Here is a 15,223-nt window from a genome sequence, read left to right as displayed (position 1 = left end):
GTGATAATATCAAGACGCACGCGACTGCTGGGTGACATTACCTTTTTGCAAAATTCGTTATGCGAGCATACTTACATTACGACCCGCTCTTCAGGCTTTCTTTCAAATCAAACTAGGACTGCTGCCAATAAAGAAGAGATACGGGATACTCCATTCAGACCAGCGATGCACATGCGGTAAACAAAAGCCATTATTCTGTTTGTTCCATAATTGTTTATTCTGTTGGCCAGCGCGGAGGAAGATTTGGAGCGCTTTTTGACAGATTCTGCCGTTAACGCAGTTTCGGCATGCTTCCTCGGAGTCTTAGAATTATAAGGGATATACTTGTGCGGTAGCCCTCCACAGCTGCTAGAGCTACAGCCATTTCCTCTCCCTCGGTTACCGTACAATCCCGTGCCGACGTGCAAGCGATTTTCCTATAGTCCGAGTTTATTACTGCCGCGACGACTCTTTGTTCTGTTTCCCTTCGTTCTCGAGGATATACCGCGGCGTCCGTGTATACCGTGTTCGCCTTGGTTGCTAGGTATTTTTCTACATATTTCGCCCTAGCGTTCCGCCTGGCTGTGTGTAAATTCGGGTCCATGTTTCTTGGCAGGGACCCTACCTTGATGGTATTGCTATACTCATCGGGTAGGTTTGCCGTTCTTTGTTCTTCCCTTTCAATTTCTTTGTTCCCCAGTTTTTTTAGGAGCTTTCTGCCCATGGTAGACTGCTAGAGTCTGAGTAGCTGCGACCCTAATTGTGCTTCTTTGAGCTCCTCGAACGTGTCGTGGAGTCCGAGGGCCAGCAGCTTCTCTGTCGAGGTGTTGGCCGGCAGGTGAAGCGGTGTTTTGTATGCTTTCCTTATGATGGCGTCGGCCTGGTCTCGTTCGCCTTTGTTTGCGTTGTAATAAGGGAGGGCGTACGTAATCCGGCTGATTATGAGGCTCTTAGCCAACTTGACTATATCTTCCTCCTTCATGCCGCTTCTTTTTTGCGAGATGCGGGTGATCATACGTGCCACCTGTGCCGTCGCTTGCTTGAGTAGGTTTATGGTGTGTGTGCAGCGTTGATTGGTCTGCACCCACATTCCCAGAACACACCATCTTTTGGGTACCAGGGCACACTGAGATTGAGGGCACCCAAAGGGTTGATAGGATCGCTCGCGAGCATACAAACCGAGCGTACCTAAACAGAGATCCTGAGGACTTCATGAAAGTGATCCCAACGTACTCTGACATACTAAGTTACCATAGAGGGACGAGGATCAGATATCCCCCGCCTCACAATACACTCACTCAACAACAGGCAGTTTACTCGCGAAAGCTGCAGACAGGAGCTTTCCCAAATTCACATATGCTATGCAAAATGTTCCCAAGTCAATACAGGGACACATGCCCGTGGTGTGGCGCAATATCCACGCTTTATCACATCACATGGGAGTGCAATACGAATAAGGCATTCCACAAAATAGAAAATCTGAGTGCGGAACAGTGTAAGAGCGTACTCTCCAGCGGTGGTGGATCCAGAGGCTGGTGGATCATGCCCGACGAGCAGCCACGCTCAGTGGTGCCCTGGAATAGGGGCGCCAACCATGCAGGCCGGAGATCGTCATCAGCCAATAGAAGATGAAGACATCCGGCCCGACCACTGAATTATTCTGTCTAAAGCAATAAAGTTTACTTCCTGCTCCTCCTCCTCCTTCTCCATAATTTTGCTTCAAACTTGGGCCCCGGTCTGACAATTTTGATCGCGATAACCTTGTGCGCTCTGAGTATATGTGGCAATCCAGTAACCAGGCTGACATCGGAGCCCAGAAGCCGGCTAATGAATGAATACACGATAAATGGATGAGCAGAAAGTTTGCATATTTAGCCCCACTAGTACCGTAAATTGGAAATTTGTGACGAATAGAAACAGGGTTTATTCTGCTTACCTTGTCAAGAAAGGAGAATCACAATATAAGATATATAAGCCGCACTCGAAGAACTGAACTGCGGTTCTTCGAAGCTCGCTTTCTGTACACGCCCAGTAACAAAGAAATCTTGGCCTTGTCATTTGATATTCCTTTGCCAGTGTAGAAGTGTTAGTTAAGGCAAACTGCAGTGATTATAGGTTAGTCCTGTCTACGATTTACCTTAATACAAAGAGGCAAAGAGTAAAATTAGTCGAGCAGAAACAGGCCAACCTTGACGCCGCAAATGTAAAAGCAGAACAATTCGGACTGGTGATATGAAGATTACGTACAGGTGATCAATGAAACCGCCTTAACTAGGCTGGCTTCCGAAGCAGCGATTGAAGTGAGAGGTAAGGCAACTAATAGGTAAGCTCTCCCAAGTAACGAAGGACCTAATAAAGAGACGACAAAGAATGAGTGTCCAACTCAAGAGATCATAAAGTATTCGCAGAAGCGTCAAAACGGATCAACCAGGAAAGAGTAAGGTATTTTCGTAACTATGACGTGAGAAATACTGAGTAAGCAGTAAAAATTGACGCAGCATAAAAAAAGTGAGAAGAAAACATGGCGTAGGACAAGCCAAGATGTATTCACTGAAAGATAAGCAGGGTTACATTATCAGCAACATGGAAGATATGGTAAAAGTAGCGGAAGAATTCTATATTGAAATGTATGGTACCGAGAGCAACCACGTTATCTCCATTGGAAGTAGTAATTAACAGGATAGAGAGGCTCCTTCTATCGCTAACGATGAAGTTAGAAGCGCCTTGCAAGACATCAACCGGAGAAAAGCGGCAGGAGAAGATGAAATACCAGTCAATTTAATGAAATATGGAGCAGATATGCTTGAAAAGCTTACGGCACTTTATACGAAATGTCTCACGACGTCAAGGATTCCCGAGAACTGTAAGAATGCCAAAATTATAGCAATCCACAAAAAGGGAGACAATAAAGAACTGAAAAAAATATAGCCACATTAGCTCACTTTCAGTATTGCGTAAAATATTCACCAAGATAATTTCCAATGGAACAAGGGCAACACTTCTGTTAACGAAGAGAACAGGCTTGCTTCCGGAAGCGATACTCTGGAATGGACCAAATGCATCTATGCCAGCAATCGACTAATCGAGAAATCTGTAGAGTACAATCAACCTCTTTATATGACTTTCATAGATTATGAAAAGGCATTTGATTCAGTAGAGATACTAGCAGTCATGCAGGCATTACGCAATCAAAGAGTACAGTAGGCATACGTGAATATCTTGGAATATATCTGCAGATACCACAGGTACCTTGATTCTTCACAAGAGAAATAGAAAGATACCTATAAAGAAAGGGGTCCGGCATGGAGTCACAATCTCTCCAATCCTGCATCCTTGGAAGAAATATTACACTGGGAAGGCTTAGGAGTGAGGATCAACGGCCGATCAACAACCTTCAGTTCGCCGATGATAATTTTCTGCTCAGCAACACTGGGGACAAATTGCAACAAATTATTGAGGACCTTAACAGAGAAACTGTATAAATGGGGTTGCAAATTAAGATGCAGGGGGCAAAGATAATTCTTAATAGCCTGGGAAGGGAAGAAGAGTTCAAGATCGACAGTCAGCCTATAGAGTCTGTGAAGGAGTACGTTTACCTAGGTCAGTTACTCGCAGGGGACGCTAATCATGAAAAGGAAATTACAGAAGGGTGAAAATGCGTTGGAGTGCATACGGCAGACATTGTCACAGCCTCACCTTGACAAGCTTAACAATGTCATTAAAAAGAAAGGTGTACAATCAATTCATTCTACTGGTGCTAAAATACCGGGCAGACACTTGCAGGTTGACAAAGAAGCTCGAGAACAAGTTAAAGACCACGCAACGAGCAATGGAACGAAGAGTGTTAGGCGTAACGTTAAGTGACAGGAAGAGAGCGGTTCGTATCAGACAGCAAACGGGGATAGCCGATATTCTTATTGACATTAAGACAAAAGAAATGGAGCTGGGCAGGCCATGTAATGCGTAGGATATATGACCAGTAGGCTATTAGAGTTACAGAATTGGTGCGAAGAGAAGAAAAGCGCAGTCGAGGAAAGCAGAAAACTACGTGGGGTGATGAAATTATGAGATTCGCACGCGCAAGTTGGAATCGGTTGGCACAGGACAGGACAAATCGGAGATCGCAAGGACAGGCCTTCGTCCTGCAGTCAGCATAGCATAAGCTGATGATGATAAACATGTTCGTGAAGGTTTAGCACCTTACGGAATGTCATCTCGAGCAAAATGTGACTAAGAGATTTTGATCACGGCTAACGTTACCTGCATTTGCAGGACCCCTATTTTGGACTTCACCTGAAGCTTGTGTGCTTGTTTTTAAGTTTCCGACTTCAGAGAGGCAGCTTCTACTTTCCTGCGTCCTTAAATTGCACAATATTCTTGCTAGCTAATTAGGAATCAATAAGCAACGCTGTTCGGTTTTCCCCTGCAAGATAACTTACTAACCGTTTTACTCAGCGTGTAAGCTTGGAGTTGCACGTTGCTTAAACCTTGCAGAAACCACTGCCGCGAGCTATTCAGGTTTCATTAAATGAGAGCTTGATGATCGTGATGCAGGAAACGAAATGCAATTGAATGCTTGAAGAAATGATTATGTGGCATCGCTATTCCCGCCTGATGTTGTTACTGCTTGTTGTGTAATTACTATAGTCGGATACAACTTTAGAAAAAAGCGGAGGCCCCGCCCAGATGGCCGAAGCGCGACAACCGATTGCCTCTGCGACTAAAATAGTCGTAGTAATATTTCCGGCATGATAGACCATCACAAACAGTTCTGGAATTCACTCTGACGAGGGGCTGAAGCACACAGCTGACGCGACCTCACCCAGTTCGAAGCGCGGGCGGCCATATTCTCCATGGGCGGGCTCACCGGCCGTCCGGCTGATGACGTTAGTCCAGAGTGCGCGCCCATTGGTGGGTGCTCGTGTGCCTCCGCCTTGGAGGTGTAAACGCCCCCTTTTTTTCTAAAGTTGTATCCGACTATAGTAATTCTATGCAGAAACACAGACACGCACGCACGGACGCAGCGGCGGCCAATGGTGAGATAAAAATGTCGGTAAAACGCGTTCCCAGCGAAGAATTGTAGACAAGGCGACGTTGTGCAGATGCCGAAAAGGCTCAACAACATTACAGTGCCACGTAAATTGATTTATTAAGGCGAGCTTTCGCGGTTCTGTGAAGTCTTTTGACAGACAGGCGAACTGAGCACCACCAGAAAATTTTTGGCCAGAAGCGGAGGGCTACTGGTGATAAAGGCGTAGAGCAGGATACATTTTTTTTCTTTTGTTCGGCATGATAATGCATAATCATTACTTACAAGTCATGTTGAAAGCTGGTCTGCTCGTGGTTCTGTTACATCGCGTGAAAGGCAACGAAGTGGGCGTGACCCGAAAATTGTTGGGCAGTCGCGGAGTGCTAACGGCAGAAATGGAATAGAAACAGGTCGAAATAGATTTACGGTATGTTTCTCCGTAGCTACAGAGGTTCATTTCTGAGTGCATTTGAAAAGCTGCAGAATCGCGTGAATTGTGTTTTGAGGCATCGGCGGATGTCACCGCAGTCACAGAATCTTCGTCAGCCAGTTTATTGCAGTCTGGAGCCTGGAGTATGTGAAATTGAGTGTTGGGGTGCGATAACGTAAAACTATTCCAAACTTTTCTATTCCAGTTCTGCAATCAGCTCTCCGCGATCGGTCAAAAACTTTTTTGCATCAACCCTACTTCACCTGTCTGTCACGCGACGCTGCGAAAACCGCGATAACTTCCTATCTGATATGACGTGTGCACACTGATTATGCATGATTTGACGGAACAATAGAAAAATAGTTATTTCTGATTCGACCCCTTTCCGCCATTAGCCTTCGGCCAAAAGTTCTCGGGCTGCACCCTGTCACGCGACGTCACGAAACCGCAAAAACTCACCGCGTCAAAGCGACGTGTATGCGTTAAAAATGCATTACTATGCCGAACAAAACTTAGTTTTCTTCTGAATAGCCGCAGGCTGCCCCGTTCCGAAAGGAATGAAAAATGGCTGCCGCCGATCGCTCAGGCACTGGCTACTCGCACCTGCCGGAGAGCATGGGTGTATTTGCGTATAATAAATCTTTCTGCGTGGCCGTGTAACGTTTTCGAGGACTTTCAGCACGTTTACGACCTAGTTCTGCCAACTCTTATTTGCTGAGGATTCGTTTTAGCGCCATTCTTAAGCTTCCGTTGCATGCCACCGCGATTTGCGACGAGCTACCACAAGCTAAGTAAGGGAAAGTGGACGAATAGCAGACGCCTGCACCACCCTCTTTGTCCGGTTATCTATTTTCATTGTAGTGGCTCGGCCCCATTGAATCCCTCTCCACTTATGCATGCTCTTCGCCTCTTTTCAGCCAATTAGACAAGACAAAAAGACAAGCTGTTCAGCGTAAGCAATGTTATTCGTTTTTCAAGCAAACAAAACTGACATCCTCGGAACGAGGAGAGCGTTTGATTGGTCCGTCCAGACAAACCTGCGGGCGACCGCCTGATGCTTGCGTCAGCGGTTGCGCGAATTTTACTTCAGGAGATTGGAATAAAACACAGTGGATTAGTTTCACATTATAGGGCCCTTGTTCAACCGAAGTAGTCAACCTGCATGAGCGAAATTAATAGCTTCTGGTCAATTTTAAAACCGCTATAGACATGAATGCTAGACCAAATAATGGGCGGTTTTCACTGGCAGATTCACGCACTGCGATAATTGTTGTTACGCATATGTCTAGCTACAATCTTGCTGGCAAAAAGACCAACAGAAAAAAATTTGCTGAAAATTTCAGTTGAAGGAAATCTACTGAATTCAAATTTTATAACTGAGATACTCCCCCACGCTCGTTCTGGAGTCGGCCAATTCAAACTCGGCCGTCGCTTTTAAGTGGGCAGCTGTACGCAGAATAAGGGCAGCTGTTGATCAACCCAGCAGCTGTTGATCAACCCAGTCACCTGATGAAGATGAAGGCTGCCATGAGTGCAGCCGTGACAGCCAGCCCGGCAGTGGTCGGAGTCGCTAACCTCACCAGTCTGGTCACCAAGGATAGTCGTGCTATACGATGAGGAGGGACATGGAGAACAGAGGGAGTTAGAGAAAGTTGGAAAGGGTAAAAAAAGACGAAGAAAATGTTTTGGTGCATTGCGTTGGGTTCCTTTACAAAAGTAAGTTCAGGAAACTGTAGTGACTTTGAAAGAAAGCAATATTTACGGAAAATAGAGCGTCTCGTAGCTAGCGTTATGTACCTGCGACCATTTTCTGAGAAATTATAATCACATGCTCACACATCCATAATGTTAAAGGCAAGCCGTAATTGCGTGTTTAAAGTGCGTCCATAGTGAAAATGCGAAGAGACTGTATTAACAAAGGAGGCGACGATGGGCCTGTACCGAAACTATAACATTGCGCTTTGATAAAGCTAGAAGAATTTGGCTATCATAAACGGTGACGTGCCAAAGAAGGTTACGTTTTAGTGGTATAAAAATGAAGTTCAGTGCTAGTAGAAAAACTTATATACCGCATGCAACAGTGATGTAGAAACATTTAAAAATGTTTAATAACACATTTACATACCCAAGATGTAGCGGCCAAAATTACTTCCAATTAAGGCCTGTTGCCTATTCCGAGCTTGATTAAAGCGCTTTTTGTACAGAGAGACTACTAGAACGTTACACATGCTTTACTACCGCGAAAACCCTCGTATAATACGAGTTTTTTTTTAAGTCATAAACGTCAGAAATTTTAAGCCTCGTACTATATGTGCATCTGAACAAAACCTTCAACCATTATATAGGGCTCAAAATTTCGGTGTCGTTCTTTTTGCATGGCTAAGGCGTGTTTTAGTTATTGGTGTGTGGCTACAGCATGTTTTTGTCGTTGTTGAGTGCGTACCTTGGCAGCGCATGAGCTCAGGTGCTAACTATGCAAAGTGCACTCTTTTTTTTTTTACCGCAGTGAAGCAGCAAGATGTCAGGGCCAAGAAAACAGTACTCGGCTGCTTTCAAGGGAAACGTGATTTTAGCTGCCAAGAACGTCAGCAGCTGTGCGGCAGGAAGCCAGTTTGGCGTCACCGCGGGAACCATTTCCGGATGGCAGCGCCAGAAAGAAGCCCTTTTCGCGCGAAGCAGGACGCGCAGAAGCTTTCTCGGGCCGAAGAAGGGGACGTTCCCGGAAACTGAACTGGCCCTGACGGAGTTTGCGCGAAAAGAGCGAGCCGCGAATCCAGCTGTGAGCGTGGAGATAATTCACGTGAAAGCAAGGGAGCTTGCTAGAGAAAAATGGATCACGAGTTCCCACTTCAAAAGTGAGCGACACTGCATCTATCGCTACATATGCCGTGCTGGGTTTTTATTACGCCGACGAACTTGGATTTCGCAAAAGCTGTCCGAATCTTTCTGGGAGGTGCTTGTGGATTTCCAGCGCCACATTATTTCGTTGCACAAGTCCAACAACTTTCAGCTTGGGCACATCGGGAACACCTAGTAAACGCTGGTTTATCTGGACACGCCATCGCCTCTCACCGTGCCTGGAAAGGGTCCCAAGAAAGTTTGTGTTCGGTCCACTGTCAATGAGAAGACGCTGGTTAGCGTGATGTTGTCACGCACTGCAGATGGCCGCGAGCTGTCTTCAAGCTCAGAGCAATGCCGAAGGGTGAGGAGCTGCCAAAAAAATGTCGTCGTGAGATACCATGAGGATGGCTGGATGAACGAGGATCTCAAGCTCGACTGGATAACGTCTGTGTGGCGTAGGCCGCCCGGCGGACTGTTCTCGTTCCCGTCCATCATCGTGCTGGACGCGTTTCGTTATCACTTGGCCGACTCGGTGAAGAGGATGCTGCGCGATTCTGACACTGAAAAGCTCTCCGCTGCAGCCGCTCGATGTCTGCACAAACAAGCCGTTCATAGACGTGGCCAAGCGGTGCTACGCGGAATGGATGCGCTCAGCTGAGCCCGAAGTGACGTCGACCGCTCGGCACAAGCATTAATCGCCAGCCACGCTGTGCAAGGGAATTGTGGACGCACGGGCGACCATCCCAGAGGGCATTTCAAGAAGTGCGGCATGTCGAACGGGCTCGGTGGCACAGACTGCCTACGGGAAGATTTGTCACACTGGGAACTGTGTGAAGTTAAGCGCAATTGAGGATGTTAATAACTTGAAGTCCGATCTACGTAAATGTTTTCGCCGAGTTTTGCTCACTCGTATTATACGCAGATGGAAATTTCTTTTTACGCTTTGCGGCCCAAAAAGTTACTTCACATTATATACTGGCTCGTATTATACGCAGGTTTGTATGGTACACTAAAAGAGTCTGGCGACTTTCCAGCCGTCATTTGCACGGGATGTGGACAGCAGTTTTCACTGGACCAGGCATTCGGCTAAGTTGAGCTCCTGCTTCATAGTTTTTTTCTTTTTGTTTTCACTTTGAGCTGAGTTATGTTCGCCTACTTGGTTGCGTTGCGAGTTTCGAACATATATTTACTGAGTCCGCTTGTGCGGAAAAAGACGTAGGAGGTGCTTTAAACAAAGAATTGCGTAACCTGTGCGTCAGCAAGTCCCAGTAATGTTTTAAACCAAGCATCATTATAGAGGGTGCGTTATTTTTATACCATACATATTTGTTATCAAACGCGTTGTAAGTGTACCAAACGTATCGTTTCCCAGAGTAGTTCTTAGCCATTAGACATTTATTCCTATTGCGAAAACCAGCGTGTTCCTCTGCCTTCCAGTGTAAAAGTACCGTTTTTTTTTTACACTGGATCGCACAGGGGGACGCTATAACTCGCTGGGAGTCACTGGGACACCAATGCGATCGCTGTAATAGAGCTGGGTGACATTGGCCGAGACGCTGGTTTTCATTCCATGACGCTTGGAAGCACTGGTAAGTGCTTTAAACGCGCTCGTTCTCACTGGGGTTCGCCGGCTCGTAATGATAACTGCGCTGGTTGCGTTTGTGCCGCACTAGTTCCAGTATGCAAGTAGTATAAGCGCTGTTGATTATAGAAGGCTTTTTATCGCAACATACAAGTCTCCTGTCCTATATCGTTTGCGCACGAGTTCCAGTATGCAAGTAGTATAAGCGCTGTTGATTATTGAATGCTTTTTATCGCAACATACCAGTCTCCTATCCTAAAGACCGCTTTATCTTGTAATCATGGATGTCTATTTCATGTTGCAGCTTGGAATAAAGGTGTGTGCGCTGCACCGTTTGTGCATGCGTATATGTGTCACTGAAGATCACTTCTTCGTTTCCTGCATTTCCCTTTTAACTGTGCTGATAGCTATGATCTAGAAGAAAAATACGCAAACACAAATAAGACTTCGTATTTTGAGTAGTTATTAATTTTGTGTTTCTTAATTTTTATTCATCTGGAGCATCGACGAGGGCTCATTGCTGAGCAGCAATGCAAGTTCACCGCAATTCTTACATCCGTGTCCGTGACGTGCTCCTGTAATGGTTCTATATTTGTTTATAGGCGATGACGTAACCGACGACTGCAATTCGTCGCAGTGTTGTAGAATCGATGCGGAATAAGCAAGCCCAGCACTTATCCAGACGCGGTCGAATGGATCCCAGGAAGCTTGCAATGCCCTGATTGATGTTATCGCACAATAAAAACAGCTAAGACAATTATCATGCTTTCTGTAAGGTGTACCGAAATAACAGTAAAAAAGTTCTAAAGCTCAAATACACACATTTTGGCATTCACCAGCTACCCGCGACGAGACTCCACTTCATCCGAAAGTTAGGCCTAGAGTACTCGCCGAGTCCGTCTGCACGCTATCGGCCCGTCTGGGCTCAGAAAGAAACAAGTTTAACGAGGAAAGATCACTCTGCTGTCCAGCTTTCCCGTCATTGTCTTTAAAAATACATTTTACGTGTATGTTTATAGCGTAAGCACAAGAAGAAGCCATGATCGCCAATGTGATGCGTTATAAGCATACGTATATCAGCTGTCGCCGAAAGCCGGTATTATGGTGGAAGACTGCCAGCCGCACTAATCGACGCTTCTCTGACGGATAAGTGTGACCCCATAGGTGTGTGGATCGAAAAGCAGTGTTGAACAAAGAAAATGTTGCATTTTCTTTGCGGGAAGAGCAATGTCGGCAGTAACATGCAGCGTCCCACTGCAGGTCGGCGCTTCACCTAGGATATTTTTCGGAGTTCAAATAGCTATTTTAAATGAAAATTTGTGTTCTGGCACTGGTACGCACTATTCAATACTAACAATAACATTTTCTTTCTTATAGAGGCGTAAGTCTTCGTTGCGGGGCGAAAGCTCAGCTACAGTGTCTGTGCGAGGCAAATAGGTACCAGCTGAAACTGCGCCTGGGTGTTGACATTTTAAATTATTCACAGATCACCATGTTTCGGCATGGCGTAGTGGCAAAGCACTGGGTTTGATATCTCTATGTCAGTGAGTAGAATTCTCGGGGTAATTAGCTTTGCCATTTGTTGGGCGTGTTGGTAAACGGAAACCATATTTAGCGCCTGCAAACAAGAACGGAAGGGAGACGACACCACAATGCGCTAACTTCAACAATTTGATTCTCAGGAAATACACCTATATAACCCATGCAAAGTGGCGCCACCTCATCCAAATCTTAACCATCCAAAAAAGCCGTCTCCTTATCTACCAAGTCGACCGAAGGGGCATTATATAACACACGTATCACTATTCCGCCAGATAGCCTGAGCCTCAGTAATCTCTCGCACGTCTTTATCTTTGTGCTTCGCAAGAACCCGGCAGGATTTATACACCACCGCACAGCCGCGTTCCTGACACTCAGTTAACAGATGACCGTATTGCTTATTTTTCACGTTAGGCTATGTTCCCGTAATTCCCGTACCGGCTTTTTTGGATGGTTAAGATGTGGATGAGGTGGCGCCACTGTGCATGGGTTATATGGGTGTATTTCCTGAAAATCAAGTTGTTGAAGTTAGCGCATTGTGGTGTCGTCTCCCTTCCGTCTTTGTTTGCTGGCGCTAAATATTCTTTCAGTAATTAGCTTGTTATTGCATTAAATGCTCTCTGTTGATGTGCTTATTAAAAAAAAGATTTACGGTAGCCATGCAACGCGTTTTTCTCGCTCTGCTTTTCGCACCGGTGTCCCCAGCGCCTTCCTGTATGCCGCGCCAGTCCAGCATCTACGCTGGGCCCCTAATCCAGCACAGCACTGGACAGGGGGGTTTAGCAATAGGGATATTTGCCGATAACACAGACAACTAATTAAAACAGTTACCTCCGAAAAATTACTTTTGGCGCCTTTGTTGAAATGGGAAATGTGGAAGCAGTCACATTCTAAAGCACCTATACATTTCTTTAAAATGTTGAAAGATGCACCCTATTTGACAGAAGCCAGCCAACAAAGGCACCAAGGACAACATAAGGGAAGTTACTTCTGCTTACTAATTTAGTTGAGGATATTATAAATTACTGGTAATTAAAGTGGCTGAAAAAACTACTTGCCGCAGGTGGGGAAGGATCCCACGACTTTGCATTACGCGTGCGATGCTCTAACCAACTGAGCTAACGCGGCACCGTCCGCCCATCCACTTTCTTGGGTATTCATGTTTTCGCTACTATATAACTAGCCTTGGGAGTGTTAGCCAGCGCCACCACTCACAAACCTTGGCGGCGGATGGGGAACATCCTTCCTGCCGCAGGCGTCACGAGTAAGCGATCTTTTTTGAGGGGCACGCAACTGGTCAATAAACCGGCACATGCTACCTAAGACATCAATGCCTTGCGGATTCGAGACTCTCCTTATGTGACGAACGAGAAGAAAGGGCGTCAACCGAGAGGCACATGTGCGGCACAGCCATACGTGTTCGCCAGACAAAGCGTGTCGCATCAGTAGCTGCCGCGACTTGCCGCGACTTGCCGAGACGATATCCAACTTCCTCGGCCTCGTTCGTCGCCGGGTTTTTCCGTCTGGTGCGATAGCGGGGCCGCCTTTTCTGCGCTCCGAGCACACCCGTTACTGATATTGCCTCTATTTATCGTTGGAATTGGACTATGAATCTGTTGAAGCTAGTGCGATTTATCAAGGTTAATAAATATTAAGGGTGCATTACAATGTGGCTGCCTCCAAATTTTTATTTTAATCAACTGCCCTAAAGACATTTTGAAAAAAAAAAGTTAATGATTTGATTTTTCTTTTTCTTATGAAGCTATCATTATTAGCGGCAAAGCATGTCGACTTTGCCTAGGAACATTGGGCGTGTTCGCTGGGCTTGTAATCTTTTGAAATATTATTTTTCGTTGATTATGAAAGTGCTATGACAAAAATAATTTGTTCATCAAATATAAGCAATTACTTCATTATGAAAGCGTTCGCACAGACTGAGGCACTGCACAAATATTTTCGCTCAAGCTAACTGCAGCCATTCAACGGAATGGTCATAAACTATTGTAAAGCGTCAAGCGAGAGCCACACACGGATGTTTTAACCGGGTTATCCCCGTTAAATTCATGTGGCCCCATTATATTCATTCTGCCTATACCGCCGTATGGGCGAAGAGCTAGTTGGTTAACAAGGACACTGGTTGCAGGCCTGGATGTTGCATACGGAATCCGCGACGAGAGAAGAAAGCGGCGCACAAGCATCTGTGCCTCTTCCACCTTCTGTCGCATATATTTTTGTTTGGGCTCTACCGAGCCATGGATTCGCACAAACTAGCCAGCCATCTATGGCAGTCGGTAGGACTCTAGGTCGCAAGTACGTGCGGTTGAAACATAGCAGCCAAGCGATCAGGTGAATTTCAGTGGATCGTCTCCGTCATGAAGCAATGCTGTCCTCGTTTGCCCACTTCCGGGGAGACGTAGTACAGACTTCAGCGTACAGCCGGCACCACCAGCACCTACGCCCAGGGTGGTATACTCACGCGCGGCGCATCCTCCTTTGGCTGTAGGCTCGAAGGGCGGCGGGCACAGGCACAGTCTCTCCACGCAGCGCATCGGACTGCTGGTGTAGTTGCACTCCTGGTGGAACCGGCACGGCTGGTACAGCGAGCGCGCTGCGGCAAGTCGGTAAAGCTGTGTGCACCAGGAGCTGCGCGCGTGCCACAACTGCGAGACCAAGCCTATAGTTCCTTAGGCCTAACCCCTGCCTGATTGCACAGACTAATACACACGCCTGAGTACAGGACCGACGATTGAAACCTATACAAACATTCTAACTCTGGCTCGACCCGACAGATCGAGCTTACGGCCCTTGCTGAAGGGAAATCAACGGTCTGCCGAAAAGCAGAGGTGGTGCTCGTCATGGCACACGAGGTACTACTATTAAAGATGCACGCAAGGTAATAACCAGAAGACTCCGGCATCGCACAGCAGGAAGGCGAAGTCCTCGCCGCTGTATTCCCACCAATCTCCCCTTGGAAGGTTGTTCATCTGCGGACACCACGTTTTTAATCCGGGCAAAAGTAATTGGAACCAACTCGCTACTAATTCCAGTTCAATTTGAATGGCTTCGTATAGTAGAAATTTATGCCTCTGTAAAATACATGCAACGTAAGTGGCCGTCGCATCAACCTTAGCCTATGTTGCACTCTTGACGTACGTGACTACGCTTGTCCTACGCGATGGCACATCCGCCCAGACCCATTCCTATAGCCTTGGAGGAGTGAAATCGCCCGAGTTCAATCAGGGGTTTTGGCGGCGTACGTGCTCATGGGCGAGTCTGAATCGTCACGCGTAGCATGCACCAGGCTTTTCATGTAACTAAAGCACTCTGCGGAGCGTATTTGTTTTGATTCAATAAAACTTGTTACTAAGCGAGTGAGCTTTCGTTACTTTATTTACTGTTAACGCAATAAGTAGTTTCTCTACCACACTTCCTGTCTTTCCACCACGCGAAGATGTTTCATATCCAGTGTTTGAAGGTAGGCTGCCACCAACGAAAAGGGAGGGCTGAATATGTAACGTCTAGCCACATCTATGCAGTGTGGAAACTGCAAGAGATTTACCGCTTCTTTATCAATGCGTTTCCTATCTGATCTCTCCTCATTGAGCACATAGTGGCACACGCAAACTTGGCGCCTCACGTATTCAGAAATTTTGGCGAAGTTATTTTTTGGAAACTGCAAATTCAGATCACTGAATTTATTATCACACGACAAGCGCAAGAATGCTGTGAAGCCTCAGAATCGATCGCTGGGAAATAAACAAGCTGAGCCAATAGAAGGATTTCTCAAATTGTTTCTGTACGGAATCGCAAAACATGGCTGGTA

The 15,223-nt window shown here is 46.2% G+C and overlaps 1 protein-coding gene across 3 annotated transcripts in view; it reads right to left on the bottom strand.

The window, feature by feature from the left end:
- Positions 1-15,223, bottom strand: part of LOC135908689 (serine-rich adhesin for platelets-like) — a 46,301-nt gene that overhangs the window by 16,512 nt on the left and 14,566 nt on the right. For 2 of the 3 annotated variants that reach the window (XM_065440545.2, XM_065440546.2), the window contains exons 5-6: positions 13,877-14,008; positions 6,945-7,044 (exon numbers count right to left, since the gene is read on the bottom strand). In XM_065440545.2, coding sequence (XP_065296617.1) covers positions 6,945-7,044; positions 13,877-14,008 — 232 coding nt within the window. Of the gene's footprint in view, positions 1-75; positions 122-1,486; positions 1,546-6,944; positions 7,045-13,876; positions 14,009-15,223 lie in introns of those variants that run through there. The other variant, XM_065440547.1, reaches the window with a different exon arrangement.

Source organism: Dermacentor albipictus, chromosome 3 (assembly GCF_038994185.2).
Source record: "Dermacentor albipictus isolate Rhodes 1998 colony chromosome 3, USDA_Dalb.pri_finalv2, whole genome shotgun sequence".
NCBI classification, from domain to species: domain Eukaryota; kingdom Metazoa; phylum Arthropoda; class Arachnida; order Ixodida; family Ixodidae; genus Dermacentor; species Dermacentor albipictus.
This window is presented reverse-complemented; position numbering and strand designations above follow the sequence as displayed.